At 43.6% G+C, this 22,953-nt stretch overlaps 1 protein-coding gene across 7 annotated transcripts in view; it reads left to right on the top strand.

Moving 5' to 3' along the window:
• TTC12 (tetratricopeptide repeat domain 12) overlaps positions 1 to 22,953 on the top strand; it is a 282,909-nt gene that overhangs the window by 36,239 nt on the left and 223,717 nt on the right. For 3 of the 7 annotated variants that reach the window (XM_069224366.1, XM_069224367.1, XM_069224369.1), the window contains exons 3-5: positions 7,693 to 7,853; positions 8,029 to 8,047; positions 20,720 to 20,797. In XM_069224366.1, the coding sequence (XP_069080467.1) occupies positions 7,693 to 7,853; positions 8,029 to 8,047; positions 20,720 to 20,797 (258 nt within the window). Of the gene's footprint in view, positions 1 to 7,692; positions 7,854 to 8,028; positions 8,106 to 19,688; positions 19,784 to 20,719; positions 20,798 to 22,953 lie in introns of those variants that run through there. The other 4 variants (XM_069224370.1, XM_069224373.1, XM_069224372.1 and 1 more) reach the window with 4 other exon arrangements.

Below are 22,953 nucleotides of genomic sequence, written 5' to 3' on the forward strand. Positions count from 1 at the left end.
AATGTCATTGTCCCCATATACTGTTGCTCTAAAATCAGGGCTCTTTAACAATTTATTGGACCATGAACATTTGAAAGCGGATTCTGACAACATAGTAACAGGAGAACTTAAATCTTCTGTAATCATGACATCCACCCAAATGCGTGCATTACAAATAGTGCCCTTCTTTGTGGCAAGAACACCCACTTTGTCAGAATCAGTTTGAACAGTAAAAATTACAGTTTCAGGTTTAAGGAGGACATTCTGTTCAATTTAATTATGAGCGCTATTAACTTTAACATTACAACTGACCGTGCTCCTATAAACCCTTATAAAATGCTCATGTTTCTTACATTTCTTACCTTGAGCTACGCAAGCAGTTTCCCTTTTGTGCACAAGACCTACGCCTGAAGCATGATGCAGAATAATATACCAATTTGGAATTTTTAACAGACAAATCATGTACTCGGTTCACTACATTCAAACATTTACATTCAGAATCATTGTAATTGTCTAAAATAACCTTCACAGATTCACAAGAATGTTCAGTCCTCTTTGTAATCCTGATAGTTCCTTCAAGAGTAGGATTGACACAACACAATAAATGCTCCTGCACTTTTTTAGACAAAGAATTCAAAACAATTTGATCTCTAACATATTGATCCACCCTATTCTCAAATCACCAACCCAATTCTCAAATTATCAAGTAGTTGCAAGAATACGTAAAGATACAACATACTGATAAATATTTCCATCAACCCCTTGTTTTCGTGAATACAAATTAAAACATTCCACCGGCATACTAGGTTCCCCTAAGCGTGATTTGCAAGTCTTTTCTGCACCTCCAAATACACATTCCATTCTTCCTCATCATTCTGAGTTGGCTGAAGATCAGGTAAGCTATCAAAACGTTCTGCGGTTCAGTACCTAAACAGTTAACTAAAAGCGCTAGTTTCCTTGGTGGTGAGTAATATACAGCGTCTGTGGTCACCAAGTAACTCTGAAATGCTGGCCAATTTCCCATTTACCAGAAAGGACTTTACTCCCTACACATCCATCAACATGCAAACACATTATCTGCAAAGACATCCTACTCCAGCATCACAAACTGACCACATACAGATTGCAATGTCCCATCATCCAACACGATACCCCATAGACAACACTTATACACCTATCCATCACAACTACAACAGTAAAACACCTTCATTCTCACAGCAAATGCTATTCTGTCCACTCCAACTAACACAACCTGCCATCACCCACACAACACAAAACCACACTATACATTACTTTCAGCCTTCCAGATACACACTCCCTGTTCATACAAACCAACACTATCCTCTATTTGCTCCACACAGACCACCTTTTATCATGACAACTCTACAAACACCCTTCCCTCTCTTCACCAATTACACACAACCATACAATCCTCACACTCCACTCCACCACACATATTACCTCTTCCAGTCATCACAACTAACACAAACTCCCCTGACACACATCCATTCCTTCTTACACACCTCATACATTCATCTCCAAAACACATCAACACCCCCTGTAATACTCTAATTCCACTCACCACCACTCACTCACATACAAATTCCTCACCGAAAACCACTACATCAATATCCCCTCTCACTATTCCACAAAAACAATACAGACCACACACATCAGCACATCAAATCAGCACAAACCATCATTATACTTATCATCACACCCACTCCCACCCTCATTACTACAAAAAGAACACCATCATCCATTGCACAGTTTAGACCCTTACATCATGATCCACACGCTCCTCCACCACCCCTAACCCCTAACCCATACTCCTTACACACTAAACAGACGCAAACAAAATAATCAACATGCCACTCTTAACAACTTTGCATCCCCTTGTCTATTACATAATAGGGCTACCCTACCAAAAAACAGTACACTCTTCATGTCTCTCTCAGCCACCAAGTCCACCACCCACACACACAGACCCAACAAAATGCCTCCTAAACCTGCTGGAAGAGGAACACTATATTGAAAAACAAGACTATTGTGACCCTCACACAGTTATCACAACTAACAACACACCTGCTACATGCTCAAAATATACTGCTCACACTTCTCCTAAACAAAACAACACCACCACTAACACTTTTTCTAAACTGACAGCTCATAAATGCTCGGTCACTCTCAAAAAAACAAGCACCACATCTACAACCTGCTCACAGACACACAACCTGACTTACTATTCATAACAGAATCATGGTTGGGAGATGACATGGCCCCAGTGTTGCATGAATCCCTTCCTTCAAACTATCAAACCATCACACAAAACCTACAGGCAAGAGAGGAGGTGGACTAGCAATTATATTCAAACAGGCAATTAATCTCAGTAAAACAAACAACATTTCCATACAGAGTTGTGAAGCCCTCCGCACCAGATGCCACCCTACTCCAACCTCGTCCTGTAACATTCTCCTCCTTTACAAACCTCCACCTAACAACTCCACATTCCCAGATGCTTTTCTAGATACAGTCTCATACCTTATTACATTATACTCAAACCTGTACATTCTTAGGGGACCTAAACATTTGGTTTAACAAACCCAATATGCCCCATTCAAAAGCTATCACCACTGGCTTAGTCGCATTGAACCTACATCAGATTGTACACAATCCCACACACATCGCTGGACACATCCTAGATGTCATTTTTGCTAAGCCTGAACTAGTTACCGTTCATAGCATCACGCCAATCACATGGTCAGACCACCATTTGCTAACACTCTGACATAAAACACCACAAATCAACACACCCCACAACTACTTACATATATGCACCTATCGACCTTGGAGCAAACTCAATTTTGAGGACTTAGAAACACAACTAACAGCCAACTCAGATTTAATATAATTAATTCTGTTCCAAAACTTTGAGTGGCTACAGGAAGCTTTTGATATCCTAATACCACTCAGAAAAACTAAACAGGACAAAAGAAAACCAACACCTTGGAGAAACACAGAACTTAAAAAGATAAAGCAACAAATCAGAAAGTTGCAGCGGACCTGGCTCAAAACGTACAACAATCAAAACAAACTGCAGCTACACAAACCTAACAGAATATACAAATTATCAATCAAAAAAGCTAAAAATAAAAAAAATAAAAAGTACTACTCGGACAGAATTCAAAATGCTATATCTGCAACCAAAGAATTTTATAAAATTCTCAATGATTTTCGAAAACCTACGTGCATGGAAGGAAGTCATCCCACTACTCAAGATTTCACAAGCAAACTGGCAACTCATTACACAACCAAGGCAGACACATTGGACTCCTATTTAAAACAGAAGAAACCCATCAGCACCAACCCCTTTCCTAAAATACCCTCTAAGAATAAACCAAACCACCCTCTACAGTCCTTCAAACAAATATCACAAGGGGAATTTAAAGATTTGGTCAAAGCAAGCAGACCTTCCGGTTGCCCTTCTGACCCTTGCCCACCACACATCTTCAAGAACATTCTTTTATCTACTTCTGCTGCCACACCTGTAAGAAGAATCATCAACTCTTTAACTACACGAACTTTTCATGTAGACCTGAAAAAGCCATACATACGACTGTTATTAAAGAAAACAAACCTAGACCCGCAAGACCCCAACAACTACAGACCAATCACAAATGGACCTTTCCTGGGCAAACTGATAGAAAGAGCAGCATTCACCCAGATTTCACAATTCATTGAAGACAATTCTATACTTTCAGACTACCTAATTGGATTCCACCCAGGAAGAGGCACTGAATCTGCACTCATAGCAATCTGGGATGATCTGAAAAACAAAGTCGACCGCAGTGGAGTTGCTGCACTACTTCTCTTGGACCTCTCGGCTGCCTTTTAAACAGTTGACCATGACACCCTAATTCAATGACTCCAAGAAGCCGGCATAGAAGGGAACTGCTCTCGACTGGATTACATCCTACCTTCAAAAAGGAACTAATATCATCTTTTCTCCCCCTTCTCGTCCAAACCCTACCTCACAAAAGCAGGGGTCTCCCCAGGATCAATCATCTCACCTTTGCTTTACTTTTCAACATCTACATGATATCATTACCTGATCAATGATTTTCATCTCCCATGCTACAACTATACAGATGACACACAAACACTACTTAAATTAGAATGCCCCAAAAACATTGAAAACTCACCTATCTTCAATTGCCTAAGAGCCGTTGATCAGTGGATAACTTGGAGCCATCTCAACCTAAATGCCTCCAAAACAGAAATACTCATGTGTGGTGACTGGAAAAATTATGACCCAGTGTGCGCCTGACCGGACGATCTCGGACCACCTCCGCAATTATACAAGGAAGTTAAAAACCTTGGAATCACCATGGACTCCAAGTTAACAATGAATGCCCAAGTGGAAAAATTAGCACAAACAAGTTTCATCACCTTGAAGACTCTGTGACGCATCTTCCCCTACCTCGGATTTCCACACAAGGTGCAAGCTACTATCACGCTTGTACTATCCAAACTGGATTATGCCAATGGCCACAACCATGGATCATCTCTATTATGAAAAAACGACAACGTATTCAGAACTCCGCTTCTAGGCTACTATTACATGTAAAGCCACAAGCCCACATCTCCCTTGCCCTAAGAGCACTACACTGGTTACCCGTTGCCAGAAGATGCACCTTCAAGCTGCTTTGTATCACCCACAAAGCTATACATGGAACAGGACCGCTTTTTATCAGAAACAAAATAACCAAATACATTCAACAAAGAAACCTCTGCTCAAGATTGGCACCCCGCCTTAGAACACCACCATACAAGAAAAATACTATAGGTGGTACATCCTCCTCTGTTCAAGCAGCCAAACTATGGAATTCATTACCCCCAGCTATAAGATCCACAGATAACTATCTTGTCTTCAGAAGACTACTCAAGAGTTGGCTCTTTCGTTCATAACCACCATATTCAAACAGCTATGGACTGCATATGCCTGTGTTGATAAATATTTTTTATCTGATTATGTGTATATTCTAGATATATATAGTTCTTTAGAAAATATGTATTGCTACTATGTCATAACAATAAACTACACACATACTCTTTAAACCTGTTTAATGTATATTTACTCATGGTTTAAGTATGTACATATGTGTGTATATGTGTGTGTATTCATGTGTCTGTGTGTGTGTGTATATATATATATATACACACACATGTTATTCTATGCTTAACATGTTCATAGGTCATTGCATAGCTCCTAGATAAGTTGTTATATTAGATACTTATGAATCCCTGCTCTCATTTTATATCACACTGATCAAATGTTTATTATCATAGGTATTTGGCTATTCAAAAATTAAGTTGAGATAAATGTTAAAAAGTACACTTATTAATCAACTTCAAGTATTACAAATCTTGAAAGTCTGTGTTTATACAATACTACTTTCCTTCTCATATTATACTCATTATTATATTCCTTGGACATATATTCCCTTACTATGTACTTACATATATATTTATTTATTACTCTAGTTCTACTGTACTGGAGAAAAAATAAAATTAAAATAAAATCTATAAACAAAATTAAAATTATAAATAAATCTAAATATATATATATATATATATATATATATATATATATATATATATATAACAATAAAGAATAAATAAATTCAGTAACAATAAAGGTAAAAAATGTGTGTATGAATATATAAAAATTATAAATAAAAAATATTATATTTTTACTCTCTTGTAAGCTTTACTTTGTCTACCCATCACTGTATGTCATCTCTCTATCAATCTATCCTCCATTCTCACTCTGACTTATCCCAAATCCAGTCTACTACTTTCATCTCCTAACTAACCCTGCCTAAGCTCTTCCCTCCTCTTCCACATCTAACTCACCCAAACCTCACTTTACTACCATGATCTCCCAAACAACCCTAACAAATTCTCCCTCATTTATCTCAACTTTAATTCATCCAAAACCCCTTGTGCTATTATAATCTCCCTAACCCTTTCCACATACTCTTCCCTCCTCCTTTACTCATCCCAAGTCTAAATCCTATTTACTATAAACTCCCAATTAACACTTCTGGATTCTTCCCTCCTCCACCCCTCCATTACTCCAGTCAATCCAACTAACAAACTCACATATCCGCGGCTCAAATTAACTCATATTAATACTAAAACTGTACTCATATTTCCCTACAATAATCCACCACTAATTCCTTTTGGGTTCCGGAATAGCGTGCTACTCGCCAAAAAGCGCTTTGCGCCTCGTCGGGGGTAGTAAGCGCTATATAAATACTATTACAATTACAAATACCTTGAATCAATATTTCCATTGTTGTTGTGGCCTCCCAGGATGCCATGGAAAATGTGGAGGTTGTTGAATGTGACCCCCACTTGCCACAGTGTCCGATTAATACTGAGAATCCCCATGCTCCAGCTTCCTAGAACTCCTTAAATTGTGGCAAAGAGTAGATATTAGAGAATTATGGTATTAAAGTAGGAAGTAAATCGCTACTACAAAGTAGACACATTAAAATATATTGTACCATAAACTCTTTCACGCTGCAGAGGGATGTGTCCATGAAAATCCGCAACGCATAGCACTGCTGTTCCTGATAAAATCAATAAATTTCCACTCTGACATGATTGCGGCGACATGCACGATAACAGCAATAAAATAACTGCTTTGCATAAGCACGTGATGTGTGAACGTGCGTGCTTCTGTTGTATTACATCGTTGTCCACCACATTATGCCTGGCTTTGACTGCTCCAGTCCAAGCCGAAATTGATATGGAATATCACCTGAATACTTCCCAAGTGGCCAAGCAGGTGGCGCTGAACCCCATCGCTGTTATCGTACTGATGAGACACTCACAACAGGAGGCTCTTGATCGATGGAATGTACTTGACTTGAAGGAAACGCTCGTCCACATATATAATAATCATTTACCCTCACTGGTGGCCTCCTGAAGAATCATCCATGTACGCCAAGTAGAAATTAGACAGGTATTTAATATTTAATAAGGTGTAAGAAGCAAGAGTCCATCCGACACGTCCCACACTCCTGACTCCATATCGCAGCTGCCGAAATGATCAGTCCTTTAGAATAAGAATGCCTGGTGAGTCACAAGAACTGCCACGCTCGCATCATATCAGTACACAACAAAGTAAGATGAGATGAACGAGAATAACATCAAGATACGACATTACATCTTCATGGAGCATGTCAAGAGGCGGATGGAAGTATAAGGAAAAACCAGGTTGTATGCGTACATTTTGTTGCAATTAATGTGTCAGAAAAAGAAATGCTGCTGCCTACTATAGGATGGCTATGCTCTCTCAACGAGTTTGCCAGATTTAGGTGTGGGGATAGAGGTGTCTGGTTTTGGCCATTATCCCTGTATCCGCATTAGCCAGAAAGGGGAATCGTTATCTGCTCTCCCCAGCCATACTGGAGGGGGCCGTAAGTTATGCAGGTTATGCCTTAGTAAAATTTAGGTCTAGTGTTTTCAGACTCGTATATATATCTTAGTATGATACCTACCAATCCCCATGTTCCAAATTGGGCAATTTCTGACTTACTGTTTATGTATGACATATAATTTTTCTGTTGACATTTTCTGAGTGATTTATTTACTGTTTGCTCAGTTGCTGTGCTTGTCTTTTTCATTTTGGGTACTTTTCAGCCAAATTAATCCAAGAGCTTAACTCAGAGGACCAGGCTGTGCAAGAAAAGGCCTTCTGTGAAGCTGACCGAAGAATCGCCTCTAAACCAGAGATTGAATTGGTTGAAGGCTGCAGGACCAAATTGAATAAGACTTCAGTCAACACTTTGCCATGTTCCCAAGTAAGACCTTACTACTTGGACACTGTTGCCTCCATGAAATGTCTGTAGAAGAAGAATCTGAAGTCATTATTTTCCTATGTTTGTGAAACAATTAGTTTATGTAAAAAATATCATTTTAATACACTTTGTTTCCTTTCCGTCAATTTTATTGCACTACTTCTCTGGGATTCGGAAGATGGAGGAGATGAGTCAAGGTACAGAACTGAAAACGTGCTTTAAAATCCAGTGAAGTCGTACCCTGTAGACCTGTGCGTGAGTTGAAGCAGTGGTGCTACTGTGTGCCTTCATCAGCATCAATTACTAATATGCCTGGACAAACATTTAGTTCTTGTTTTCTTGTCCCTTTTTTGTTTCTCTCTCGTTCTTATTAATGCTGTTAGTTAATAAGTTAAATTGAGTCCCACCAAAATTATGTTTATGGTTTGTTTCAGTGCTAAAAATTACGGAAATACATTTTACACCATTTGGTTCTTGGAAGATAGAGAATCTTATAAACAAAAATTGCTCCAAGCTAGAGCTTTGGACTACTGCAAAACAGTGGAATGCATTAGTTTTGCTATCTCTGTATGACAGAAAATTAAGTAAATACTTGTGTATTTATTTTTCAAATGTGAAGGAATGGGTGTGACTAAGGTAAAACTGTTTTTCCATTTATACCAGTTTGCTCAGTTTCCTATTGAAAGTGCAGGAAAAAAGTTGTCCTACTTTGTAATACAATGTCCCAACCTCTGTGAGGTTGGGTTTGTCCGAGCCCTGTTCATTGTCAAATCAAAGCAATTGAGAGCCCGTCCTTGACTTAGTCACCTTGAATCCTCATGACTGGAAATGGTGGCATCATGCTACATGTAGGAAAGAAGTAACCGGTCTGCTATGAATAATTTATATAAATTGAAAGTAGTCTAGGATACGGAGCTTATCACATTTACTATGATGGTAGGGGATACCCCACCATTGCCACCAGGATAGCTATTGATATTATTTGTATATTGTTATTCACATTCAAACTTGGATAGATCAGCGAAGCCACAGAAAGCAGACATACTGTTCCTTCCCTCTACTGTGATTTGCAGAGTTTGGATTTCTGCAAGGATAACTTAGCATTTCACCCCTTTGAAGACAGTACAGCGAATATCTTTACATCTGGTTATAGTAACACAGCACGTAGAAATGGCAGTAGTGCTATATACAATGTTACATAAAAGCAAGTTAGTCTTATTTTCTGAATATAGTATGTAAAACTATCTTATGACAACTAATTTAAGTAGTAGTGAAAATGGACACTTGAACGTATCACTCAAAAATGAAGCACTAAAGTACAGTAAAAAGATGCCACAAACACTTAAAATCAATTAATATCACCATACTTTGGCACCCAGCACATAGTCCAAAACTGATACCGTAGGAAATTGGGCTACTAGTTGAAAGAGATGGAAGCCCCACTCAAACAATAGACAAAATCGTTGTCAGGGTGAACCACAAACGTCACTCAATTAACCTGTTCTTAACTCTCTGGCAGCTTGGCACAGAGCAGTCAGGCTTAGCTTAGAGGCAATGAGTAACATATTTATGCAGCACACAAACAGTAATAAAGTGAAAACACAACACAAGAAAAATCCCACAGCCATCTAGAACACTAAAGTACATTTTAATAAATAAAACGATTCCAGAACAGGAAAAATCCAGTCAGTAGAAATGGGGAAATGCACTTTCACAGTTTTAAGTAAAAATAACACCAAAAAGCACCAAGCACCAACTAGTGTCATCTGGTTGCGCCAGACCAGGACAAAGCCACAAGTTCAGGCTGACTGTGATGGAGTGCCCTCTGCAGTACAGTGTACCTGGTTATTCTTGGGCTGAGCTGAGAGGCCCTGTGTTGCGTTGAGCTGCATTGTGCACTGTAAGTTCCGATGTGGCTTTCAATCAGGAGCTGTGAGGTGCTGCAATGCAAAACCCTACACTGATTCTGATGAGGCTGTTGATCAGGAGCTGTGAGGTGCTGTGATGCAAGGTCTTACCCTGATTTGTATTGGGTTGCGTTGGTTCAGATGAGGCTTTTGATCAGGAGCTGTGTGGTGCTGCAATGCAAAGTCCTGCATAAAGTTACATCCCACTCCGTCGGTTTTGACGGAACCCTTATTTGGGGAAGGAGGCTTACACTCTGATGTCAGCCAAGGGTCCAGGACCTGGTGGCACCTCTCAGGATTCAGGGCTCACTCCAGCATAGGCCAGCAGCAGGGCACAGGCAGATCCAGTTGGGTCTGGTCAGCTGGGCAAACGCAGGACAGGTCTCTGGAACTTTTATGTATCTGTACCTCCCACAGGAGGCAAGCCAGCTAGCCCTTGGAGTCACTCTGGGTGCCCTGGGTTCAGGGAGCAGGTCCAGTTTTCCTTCCTGGGGCATCAGGGCAATCCTTCGTGCAGCAGGGCAGCAGAGCAGTCCTTCTTAGTTTTCCAGAAGTCCAGCTGTGATCTGATGAATGGTCCAGGAGGTCCAATATTTCTACCTGGTGCCAGCCTTTGAAGTGGGGGACATCCTTGGGGTGGCTACCCACACATCTGGTTCTGGAAAGTTTTATCCTTCCCCTGTCAAGGCTTCAAGAAGTCTGAGAGTGACAAAAGACTAGTGTCAGATTCCTTTGTGTGTTCTGGAGGAAAAACCCTTAGAAATGTAAGTGGGGCAGGGAACAATGCCCTCCCCCCAACCATCCTGCCAAAAAATAGTTCCCCTTTGTCTCGCTGTCCGAGAGGAATGCACAAAGGCCATCAGCTAAACTGTACACAGTCATGTGACCCAGGATATTGGTACAAGGCACAAATGGTTAGGACAAGAAAATGCCAACTTTCTAGAAGTGATATTTTCAGATTTGTAACTTAAAATCCCAAATTACCATTAAAGATGCTTTTAAAGTACAATTAATTTAAGTGTAAACATAATTTTGCTATCTGCTCACAAAGTTATCATATATTAAGTGTAATAATGTAATCTGGCGCTATACTATGAGAGAGATAGGGCTTGTAATAGTGAAAGACGTCTTTAAGAGTTTTTCAGTACCAGGACATGTAAAATGTAAACCCACATGTCCTAATTTTTAAATACGGTGTACCCTGCCCTATGAGCCTTTAGGGGATGCCTTACGGGTGACATATATATTGAAAAGGTAGGTTTTGGCTTGGCAAAAGATTTATTTTGCCAGGTCAAAATGTCAGTTTAAAACTGCACTATAGGCTGTTGTGACAGGCCAGAGACACGTTTTAAAAGACTACATTAGTGGGTGGCACAATGAGGACTCCAGGCCCACCAGTAGCATTTAATTTATTGGCACTGGTTACATGTAGTATAATTTAGTAGGGACTTAAATATAAATGAGATGTGCCAATTAAGTGTATGCCAGTTGTACCATGTTTCAGGGAGATAACACAGGCACTTTAGCACTGGTTAGCAGTCCTAAAGACAACAAAAACAAATTGATAAAAACAGGAGGGGTAAAGGCAAAACATTTTGGGGACTGCCATCCAAGGAAGTCAAGTCTTATGTGTCCCACCCAAGCTGAAAGTAGGGAGAACCACCCACCTCATGTGAGTTCTCATCACTAACGTGGAAGAATCAGAAGAGACCATCAACATTGGAGTGGTCAGTCCCAGGACGTTGTTACACCATAAAGTCCATTCCTTGTAGTGAGATGGACAACCTAAAAAATTTGGGATTCTCACCCCTCATTTGCATGAGCGACCTGAGGGGTCTGTGGTCTGTCTGAATTTGGAAGTGAGCCCCAAACAAGTATGGGCTCATCTTCAGTGCCCAGACCACTGCAAAGGGTTCCCTTTCTATGGCACTTCACCTCTGTGCAATGAGACGTAGCCTCCTGTTGATGAAGGCAACCTGTTTGTCCAGGCCCTCTTCATTTAGCTGTGAGAGCACAGCCCCTGTGCCATGCTCTGGTACATCCATTTGGCTGAGTAATTCCTTAGAGAGGTCTGATGCCTTTGAGCACTGGTGCTACGCACATGGCATCCTTTAAGGTGTTGAATGCTTTTTGACACACCTCTGTACAGATCACCTTTCGGGCTGCTTTTTAGAAGTCGGCTCAGTCAAGGGGACAACAATGGCACCATAAACCTTGACAAATCTCCTGTAGTAGCTGGGTAGGTTCAGGAGGGCCCTGATCCTCTGGCTGAGTCTTGGGGTTCCCATAGCCAGGAATGTCTGAAGTTTGAGTGGAAGGTGCAACACCTTGTCCCCACCGACTTGGTGACCCTGCTAGACACTGAACCCCGCCCCATCTGGCACTTACTGGCCTTGATAGTCAGGCCTGCTTTCTGCAGGCCCTGAAGTGCTGTGCAGATGGGGTTCAGGTGGTCCTCCCAACCAGAACTGAAGATCTCTATGTCATCTGACTAGGGGGTACTGAAGTTCTCCAACTCAGCCAGAAGCCGGTTGACCAGCTTCTGGAATGTGGTAGGAGCATTCTTTAACCCAGAGGTTATCACCCTGGACTGGTCATGACCCTCTGGAGTGCAGAATGCATACTTCGCCTTGGCTCCCTTGCTTAGGACAATCTGCCAGTACCCTTATGTATAATAAAAGTAATAAGGAACTTGGCAACTTCCAACAGATTTATGAGCTCCTCAGTTCAGGGGATAGGATGTGTGTCAGTCTTAATGACTGAATTGAGCCCTCTATAATCCACACAGAGCTGTAGTTCTTGGCTGGTACCGGTTGGGATGACCTTGGGTACTAGCACCACTAGGCTGGACCAAGAGCTGTTGGAGTGCTCAGTCACTCCTGGTTCTAACATCATCGACACTTCTTCCTTGATGCTGACTCTCACTTTGCTATATAGCCTATTGATCTTATTCTTCACATACATACTGTCCCAGGTGTCAATTTTGTGCGAACACCAATGGGTGAGTCCAGGGATAGGTAAGAACTGCTCCAACAGCTGGCCGGAGTCTCTCGCTGTTGAGGGGGTCCGAGAGGGAGAGAGGTTCAGTCATTCTACTGATCCATCGTGCTTTTTTGCATAGAAAATACACGGGAAAGGTTCACCATCTTTCCCCTCACCTCTACTTATCACCAAGAGCATAGTGACCTCAGACTCCTCAAAGTGTGGTTGAGGTGGTTAACATTTAGGATTAAATAAGTCCTGAGGTCTGGAGACCCACCAGGTAGGTGACCCCACCCACCCCCCCCCTTTTGTTCCTTTAACTCATACTGTCCAGTCTACTGGACCTGCAAGATCCGGGGATCCACTGGCTCCATCACCCACACCTACTGACCAGGTAGGAAAAAGACCAGAGCGCCATTCTGGTATACCAGAGTTTCATGACTTCCTGTCTGGCTGCTGATTTCTCAGAGCTGCTTTATCTGAGATCTTGCAGCCAGCATGTAGCTGACTACATTCTGGAGAATTTCTTGGGAGCTTGCTCTTACCCCCTTCTTCACAAGGCGGAGAGGCCCTCTGACAGGGTGGCTATACAGAAGCTCAAAGGTGTTGATCCCACCCGTGTTCTGAGGCACCTCCCTGTAAGCAACCACGCATGGCAGTAGACCATCCCACTTCCACCCCAAGGGTTCTGATATGCCCATGATAATGCCTTTCAGGGTCTTGTTAAGTATCTCAATAAGCCCTTTGGTTTGGGGAAGAATGGGTCTGGAGAACTTGAAGGTTACTCCACACTCATTCCAGAGATTTCATGTATGCAAAGATGAACTTGATTCCTCAGTTAGACACCAACTCCTTGGGAAACCCACTTGCATAAAGATTCCCATCAGTTCCCTGGCCACAGCAGGCACAGTCACTGTTCTCAGAGGGATAGCCTCCTGGTTATGGGTGGAATGGGCAATAAAGATCAAGATAAACCTGTAGTCCATGGCTTTCTTGGCGTCCATAGGCCCCGCAATATCAATGTGCATCCTTTCAAAGGGAGTGCCAGCAACAGGAAGGGGAAACGAGGGAGCATTCTGGTTTTCCCTGTCTTCCTACTGGCCTGACAGAAAGGAGAGGACCTACAGAATGTATTTGAGGTACTTCTCATCAGGGGCCACAAAAAATGGGTAACCAGCCTTTCAAAAGTCTGGTCTGACCCAGATGTCTAACCAGGGGTACATCATGACCCATTCCCAGTGGGAAGGACTTGTATCACTGGTGGACCACCAACTCATGGGTTGCCCCAGGCTCAGGAACCTTAAGCTCACTATACAGATCATTCACCAAGTAGATAAGGTGATTACCAGTGGTGTCTTCATTTGCCTAGACTTTGATCTGGTGCCAAATATTCTGGAGAGTGAGACACTCCTTCTGCACTTGGCAGATCCCTGCCCAGGAGGGGCGTTCTCCAGCTTGCCAACCAGCCAGCTCAGTTAGGTCTCCCAGGGCAGTCATGTCTTCCCTTCTAGGTTCCAGAGCATCTCCCTCAGGTTCTGCTTCCTCCCGGACCTTGGGAATATCTGAGGCAGGTTTCCTGTGCCCCATGCCCTCTTCTCCTTTGCAGGGGCCTGGGCCATTGTTCCAGGACCTTTGGATCTTCCTCTCGGGAGTCCCTGAACCATGCAGTGAGGCACACCTACTCAATCACCCTAGCAACACCAGGTATGACTGGAGCTCTACCTTCTTCCAGATGGTGTGCTCTACATCATTACCCTTTAGACAATTCACAGGCATGGCTGACCCACAGCTACCCTCAAGGAAACTGATACCCACCCCACTCAAAGGGATCCCAAACCGCTGGGTAGTGACTCTTGTGGTTGTCAGCAGTAACCGCCTGATGAGCTAGATTGGGAAGCACCTGCTCTGAAGATACCCAATGACACCTGGCAGTAGTCATAGTGGCTCCTGTGTCTCTCAGAGACTCCACCCTCTATTCAATGGTGGTGATCCACTGCCTATACTTCTTAGTATTAGTAGACATATGAGTCTTGGATGCCATTTCTCTGTCTCCTAGGCACACTAAGGTGACCACTGCACCACCCCCATGCTAACTGCAGCAACCATCTTGCCATGCACTACACTAGATTTACCCGGGGCCTGAGCACCTGTGCTGTCTTTTTAGGCAGTTGGGGTTGATCCTTTGAATGTCCGTACCTGCAACACTCAAAGCACTTAGGGTTGAAGTGACCTGAAGACGTCTTCCCACAAACTCTCCCTTCTTCTTGTCAGGTGTGGGCTAGGAATCCTTCCCCTGGAAACTCTTTTGGAAGCCTTTTATGAACTCAAATATTTTATCTTTGTCTCCCCCCCACAACTCTTTCATCTGGTGGGGACCTTGTCCTTGTTTGTGGTGATCATCCCTGTGTGCCTTCTTGGTCACCCTTGTGCTAACCCAGAGGTCCACCAGCTTTGCAAGTTCTTGAGAGGTGAAGTATGCTTGCTGTCAATCAGAGTTTGGGACATATCTGTAAAGCTAGTATCGAACATGTTTTCTCTCCAAATCAGATCATACAGCCTCTCATAATTGCTCACTGTGCTGCCCTTCTCCCAGACTTTCAGTGCCTTATTGGGGTAATCAATGAAATCCACCTAAAGTTGGCTTGATAGCTTGTGGCTGTCCCTAAATCTCATGCACTACCTTTCTGGGGGGTGATCCTAGTCTTGGTGACAAGAATCTCTATCTTGGGGCATATCTCATCTGGTCATCTGCCACTAGTGTCAGAAGGGTATCTCATCCCACCGTGGGTTTGTATCCAAAGATGCTCCCCACCCCCAGTTATCTTCTGGGACTCTATATATCCTTAAGGCTACCTCATAAGCTGTAATCCATTTGTCAGTGTCATCCTTCCACCCCACATAGCTAGGCACCAGGTCTTTAGGAATGTAGACTCTCTTGTCCCTGTTGGACACTACGGTTTCACTGCCACCATTGTTGCTGGACCAGCTTCTCGTGACTCATGTTATGAGCCATCAATAGTTATCTTTCAGCCTCAGCTTTCTCCTTGGTGAAGGCGATGTTCTCTGCCTCATCCCTCCTATCCACAAAGGCCCTGTGAGCCTCATCCTTTCTCCCCTCTAGAGCTCCATGGGCAGCTGCCTCCTATGGAGCCCTCTTGGAAGCAGCCTTCTCTGAAGACCTCTTAGCAGCAGTCTCTCCCATCTTGAGTTTGGCCAGCTGCAGCCTGACTCCGTCTCATCCTTCCTGTCCTCCAGTTCTTCAGGGGACAGGTTAAAGGAAGACATGCTGCTGACTGTCCTGGACCTGGCAGGGGGACCCCATGCCGGTGGACCCTCCTGTACCTTCTGGGACCATAGTCAGGTGATTTTATCCCTTCTTCTCTTGCTTCTCCATATCCTCCTCCTCCTCCTGAGGTGTGGCTTGTAACTGGTGATTCTCCTCCAAGGCCTTACGGGCCTTCAGAAGCTCCTGCATTTTGTAAGTCTTGGTTACTGGAAGCCTCCTATCCTTGCAGAATCTATTGAGCTCAGCATCAGTGTTCCTCTCAAATAATAGACATGGTCCTTGTCTTAATGAACTACAAAAGTCAATACTTAAACTGTGTTTAATCCTCTCAGAACTTGGCACGAAGCAGTCCAGCTTAACTTAGAGGCAATGTGTAAAATATTTATGGAGCCCACAAACAGTAATAAGGTGACAACACAACACAACACAAAAAGAGTAAATTTTAATAAATTAAATTATACCAGACAGCAAAAATCCAGAACTGGAGACACGCAGTTTCAAAGTCTTAAGTAAAAGTAGCATCAAAAAGCACAAAGGGCCAGATGTACGAAGCATTTCTCAAGTTGCAAACGGGCCGATTCTGTGAATTGGCCCGTTTGCAACTTGAGAAATGCTTTTTGGGATGTACAAAGCCCAAACTGCGATTCAGTAACTTGTTACTGAATTGCTGTTTGTGTTTTGCGATTTCGGTATTACGAAGGGGCGTGTCAAGGGAGTCCCTTCCTAATACTCAATCCAAATGGTATGTATGATTGTTCTGTGACCGCGGTCGCAAAACAATCGCAGTTAGCACCAGTTTCAAACTGGTTCTAACCCATTTGGAAATGGGAAGGGGTCCCCATGGCACCCCTTCCCCTTTGTTAATGGCAGCAAACATATTTTTCAGAGCAGGTAGTGGTCCCATGGACCACTGCCTGCTCTGAAAAAATGAAAATAAAACTTTTCATTTTTGACTTTAAAATGCATCTCGTTTTCCTTTAAGGAAAACTGGCTGCATTTAACCCCTTCTGTGCCGGGGACGTAATGGTTACGTCCACTGGCACAGTGCTCCTGTGCTGAGGACGTAACCATTACGTCCTCGGCACTGAGCTCAGAGGGAGCGCTAGCGCTCCCTCTGTGGGCTTCCCTCCCACCCCCTCAGGGCAGGGATTGAAGGGGAAGCCCTTCCCCTTCCACCCGCGACCCCTCTGACCGCCCGCCAGTGACGTCTGATGACATCAGCGCGCATTCGTGCCCTGACCTCATCAGAGGCCACTTCCCCATCCCGCTGAAATCGGAAGAGAAATGCAAAAATGTCCATGCCCACTAGACACCAGGGATTCATTTTACAAGAGAAACTGGCATAAGGGTAGCGACCCCTTGGGCTAGGGTCACTCCCCAGGGGGCATTTTTTTCAAGGCCTTTGATCGGCCTATTGTTATTAGGCACCAGGAATCATTTTTTTGTTTTTTGTATTTTCAGAGGTGGGGAGGGACCCCTTAGGCAAGGGTCGCTACCCTAGGGGGCAAATTATATGTTGGCCATGGGGGAGGAATTTATTTTAGGCCATTTCTGCCCCAACGGCAGATTGGCCTATTGGTAGAGAAACCTCTAGGCGCCAGGGATCCTTTTTTTTTTTTTTTGTTTTGTTTTTTAGAGGTGGGGAGCGACCCCTTAGGCAAGGGTCGCTCCCCTGGGGGGTAAATTGTATTTAGACCATTTCTGCCCCCCCCCCCCCCCTTGGGGGCAGATCGGGCGATTTTTGTTAGGTCAATCCCAAGGGGGGCAGAAACCAATAGGCACTGTTTTTTTTTTTTTTGCACCAATTTCACGCAAGGGGAATGTGTGTGTTTTCTTTAAAGGGTCGCTCCCCATGGGGGCACATTACTGTTGGCCATATCTGCCCCCCTTGGGAGCAGATTGGCCTATTTTTGGAAGGCCCATCTGCCCCCAAGGGGGTGCAGAAAGCCCACCAAAGGCCATGGAATTTTTTGTTTTCCAAAATAAGAGGGTGGGGGTACTGCCATATCCCCACCCCAAATAAATGGGGCCAAAGTTTGTTCTGCCCACCAGTGGGCAAATGGGGCAATTACACCTGATCCACACCCTGGGGGAGCAGAAAGTCTACTAGATGCCAGGGAATTTAAAAAAAAAAAGAATTGTGGGGTGGTGGCTACCAACTATTATTGGCCTGGTTATGCCCCCACCCCAACTGAAGGGGGCAACAGTCTTTCAGCTCTCCCCTGCACTCTAAAACATATTATCCTACAACAAGCAAGACGACATTTGATTATTTTGGGTTTTGGTTTTACATTTGGGCCATGAGAGCTTGGCTAACTCTCAAAATCGTCCCACTTGGAATGGTGAGGGCTGCACTTTATGGACTTTGGGACGCTGCCATGTATTAAAATCCACAAGACCTAGACACATCTGAAAACTAAACATCTGGGTGATTCCAGGGTGGTGTGTTTCTCATGCACCCAGCACCATTTTCTTACCCACAATGCCCTGCAAACCACCAACTTTGTTGGAAATCACACATTTTTCCCACCTTTTTGTGATGGAACTTTCCGGAATCTGCAGGAATCCACAAAATTCCTACCACCCAGCATTGTCTCCTCTATACCGATAACAATTCTGCTGCACTTGTCAGCCTAAAGATGTCTTTTTTTTCAAACTGCCCTTTTGGACCCGCTTTGGTTCCTCCTCAATTTCGACATGTTTTTGGCTCTTCCCTGTTACAAGCACTTGGCCCACCTACACAATGAGGTATCATTTTTACCGGGAGACTGAGGGGAACGTTGGGTGGTATATTTGTCAAATTTTGAGGTTTGCAAAGGATTCTGGGTAACAGAACCTGGTCAGAGCCCCACAAGTCACCCCATCTTGGATTCCCCTAGGTGTCTAGCTTTCAGACATGCACAGATTTGCTAGGTTTCCCTAGGTGCCGGCTGCGCTAGAGGCCAAAATCCACAGCTAGGCACTTTGCAAAAAACAGCTCTGTTTTCTTTGTGCAAATGTGATGTGTCCACGTTGTGTTTTGGGGCATTTCCTGTCGCGGGCGCTAGGCCTACCCATGCAAGTGAGGTACCATTTTTATCGGGAGACTTGGGGGAACAGAATAGCAAAACAAGTGTTATTGCCCGTATCTTTCTCTACATTTGTTCCTTCCAAATGTAGGACAGTGTGTAAAGAAGATGTCTATTTGAGAAATGCGCTGTAATTCACATGCTAGTAAGGGCACCCTGGAATTCAGAGATGTGCAGATAACCACTGCTTCCCAACACCTTATCCTGTAGCCATTTTGGAAATACAAAGGTTTTCTTGATACCTATTCTTCACTTTTTATATTTCAGCAAATGAATTGCTGTATACCCCGTATAGAATGAAAACCCATTGCAAGGGGCAGCTCATTTATTGGCTCTGGGTACCTAGGGTTCTTGATGAACCTACAAGCCCTATATATCCCAGCAGCCAGAAGAGTCCAGCTGACGTAACGGTATATTGCTTTAAAAAATCTGACATCGCAGGAAAAAGTTACGGAGTAAAATGTGGAGAAAATGGCTGTTTTTTTCACCTCAATTTCAATATTCTTTTATTTCAGCTGTTATTGTCTGTAGGAAAAACTTGTAGGATCTACACAAATGATCCCTTGCTGAATTCAGAATTTTGTCTACTTTTCAGAAATGTTTAGCTGTCTGGTATCCAGCATTGGTTTCTCATCCATTTCTGTCACTAACTGGAAGGAGGCTGAAAGCACAAAAAAATGTAAAAATAGGGTATGTCCCAGTAAAATGTCACAATTGTGTTGAAAAATTGGGGTTTCTAATTCAAGCCTGCCTGTTCCTGAAAGCTGGGATGGTGATTTTACCATCCCAAACCCTTTGTTGATGCCATTTTCAGGGAAAAAACCACAAGCCTTCTTCTGCGGCCCTTTTTTTCCTTTTAAAAAAAAAACAAAAACAAAATATTTGCTGTATTTTGGCTAATTTCTTGGTCTCCTTCAGGGAAACCCACAAAGTCTGGGTACCTCTAGGATTCCTAGGATGTTGGAAAAAAAGGACGCAAATTTGGCATGGGTAGCTTATATGGAGAAAAAGTTATGAGGGCCTAAGCGCAAACTTCCACAAATAGCCCAAAAAACGCTCGACACAGGAGGGTAAAAGCCTTGGCAGCGAAGGGGTTAAAAAACACACAAAAAACTGCTTTTTTAAAAAGCAGTCACAGACTTGGTGGTCTGCGGTCTCCAGCAGGCCACCATCCCTGTGAGGGTGGCCATTCCCAATAGGGTCGCAAATTGCGACCTACCTCATGAATATTCATGAGGTAGGCCATTTGCGACCCCATTGGTAATCGCAAACAGTGTAAAGTAAACTGTTGTACATCCGGTTTTGCGAGTCACAAAACCGGATCTTTGTACATGTGGCCCAAAGCACCCACTGAGATTATCTGGTCGCACCAGACCAAGACAATGTCACAAGTTCATAGGTTTATAATGCCTATGGCCCTAGCCTAAGGATAGTGTGGGTAGTAAAGTAACATTAAGGATGAAACAAAAAAAATAAAATTTACTGTAGGTCTCCAAAATATAGCCCTCTATGTGAACATGGTACTAGACAATATTTTCCTTCCTTCTTGTCCCCGTTTGCTTTATAATAAGCAGCCTTGACTCAAATGCCATTCCTCACATCATACATTCTTTTTTTTCCCATTAGATGGCTTTTTGGCAGCTTTGGAACAGGATGCCCGAGAACGAGCTGAAAGGAGGAAAGAAAATGAAGTATTAGCGAATGGTAATCACAGGCGTTTTAAATCCCAACGCAGCTTATTCTTATTCGACATTAGTACTTTACTCCTACATTTCTTATATTTATTACCAATTTATTTTTCCCACCACAGCTTATCTGCTTCCTCTATTTATTACTGCTGTGTGCAGCAGATGGCAAATTTATAGCTTAGTGTTTTAAGCTTTTTCTAACTTATTGGTCACAGGCTGTGATTTTTGTGCTTTGGTTTCTTGCTTTAGCTGCATCATTCCACTTTACTAAAGAGATAGCTGAACATATTGTTTGAGCCAATCTTCAAAGTAAGAAATCAAAGGATGCAGCGGGATGAGTTGAAATCTAAGTAACTGTTGTTCAAATACAGTTGAACATGTTGAACACGAAACCAAAGACCAACTGGTCTTCAGAAAGAACCTCAAGACTTGGCTGTTCGACCAGTGTCCCCCCTGCCCCCTCCCCCCAGCGCCTTGAGACCCTCACGGGTGAGTAGCGCGCTCTACACATTTCTTTGATTGATTGATTGATTGATTGCTGCAAGGATAAAATTACTACGAAAAACTGCAAAGAGGTGCTTTAGTTAAGAACCAGATAACCTTTTTCCTCTTTCTTTCGTGTGTTCTTAAGGGCAAGTTTACTAATCACCTCTTACTAGCACATGCCACTTTGGTAGTCAGCGTTTGTTTTGTTTTCAGACCATGTCTTGGGGTTATGTGGCAACTGTGACACTTGAAATACATATTATTATTTTATTTGATTTTTTCCTAGAGCGATGTCTGAAACCTTTATTTCACTTCAACATGTTGTGGTTTGCATTTTCTGTAAGCTAATTCCTATGTTAGTTATGCCATTTCATGTTTTTGGGTGGTTCCTAAAGCACACGTGGTTAGTGTCTACCTTCAGGCTTAAGATCAGGACATTCATTATATGACCTGAAGTGGGGCATGCCAAATGATCAGCCATGGCCACCCCAAATCTCAAGTGGAGGGGCTGAGGGAAAAATACAAAAATTAACTTACCTCTTTCAGTCGCCGATGCTGCCACCTGCCGCCTCGATTCTCTTCTGGTGTCCCAGCATTCACTGCTGGGACACCATCACAGGCTCCCCAGCAATCCTGCCGCTGCTTACATGCTAAACATAGCATGTAAGCAGTGTCAGGATTGGTCAGAGCATCAGTCACTGCCGCTCAGACACAAGCTTGGGGTCTATGCAGTTTCTGTAGCCTGGCTGTGTATGCAGGCAGATTGGAGAAACCCAAACACACATGAGCACGTAGTGCACTCGCCCCTCTTCCCACCTCCCACAGCCCAGCCCCACCCCTCCCTGCACTGCTGTGCCAGAAGCAGAAAAATAAAATGATAGAAAACTATCAGTTCGATGGCATCTGTCGCTGTAGATACGCATGTTCTGCAATAGCTCGCCATCTGGTGTTGGGCCGGAGTGTTACAAGTTGTTTTTCTTCGAAGAAGTCTTTCGAGTCACGGGACCGAGTGACTCCTCCTTTTGTCTCCATTGCGCATGGGCGTCGACTCCATCTTCGATTGTTTTTTTTCCGCCATCGGGTTCGGACGTGTTCCTGTCGCTCCGAGTTTCGGAACGGAAAATTAGCTAATTTCGGAAGATTTTCGTCGGTATTGTTGCGTTCGGGATCGGCGTACTTAGATTCCACACCGCATCGAAGATCGAAGAGCTCCGGTGCCCTTCAGGGTAGTTTTTCGATCCCCCGTCGGGGCCTGGTCGGCCCGACCGCGTGCTGAAGAACGCCGATGGAACGGACCCCGTTCCGTTTCTGCCCCAAATGCCACAATAAATACCCCTACACAGACCAACACTTGGTCTGCAACCTGTGCCTGTCACCTGAGCACAGCGAAGACACCTGCGAGGCCTGTCGTGCGTTCCGGTCCCGAAAAACACTCCGAGACCGTCGAGCCAGAAGACTTCAGATGGCGTCCGCACCGACAGCCCAACAGGAGTTCGAGGAACAGGAAGAGGAAGGTACCTTCTCGATCCAAGACTCAGACTCCGAAGGATTCGACGATACACAAACCGTGAGTAAGACGTCGAAAACCACACAGACAAACATTTACAAGGCCCAGGGGACGCCACTGCCATCCGGCCATGGCTCCACCCATAAATTCGGTGACCGACCGTCGGCACCGAAAAAGGC

Source organism: Pleurodeles waltl, chromosome 3_1, assembly GCF_031143425.1.
Source record: "Pleurodeles waltl isolate 20211129_DDA chromosome 3_1, aPleWal1.hap1.20221129, whole genome shotgun sequence".
NCBI classification, from domain to species: Eukaryota; Metazoa; Chordata; class Amphibia; order Caudata; family Salamandridae; genus Pleurodeles; species Pleurodeles waltl.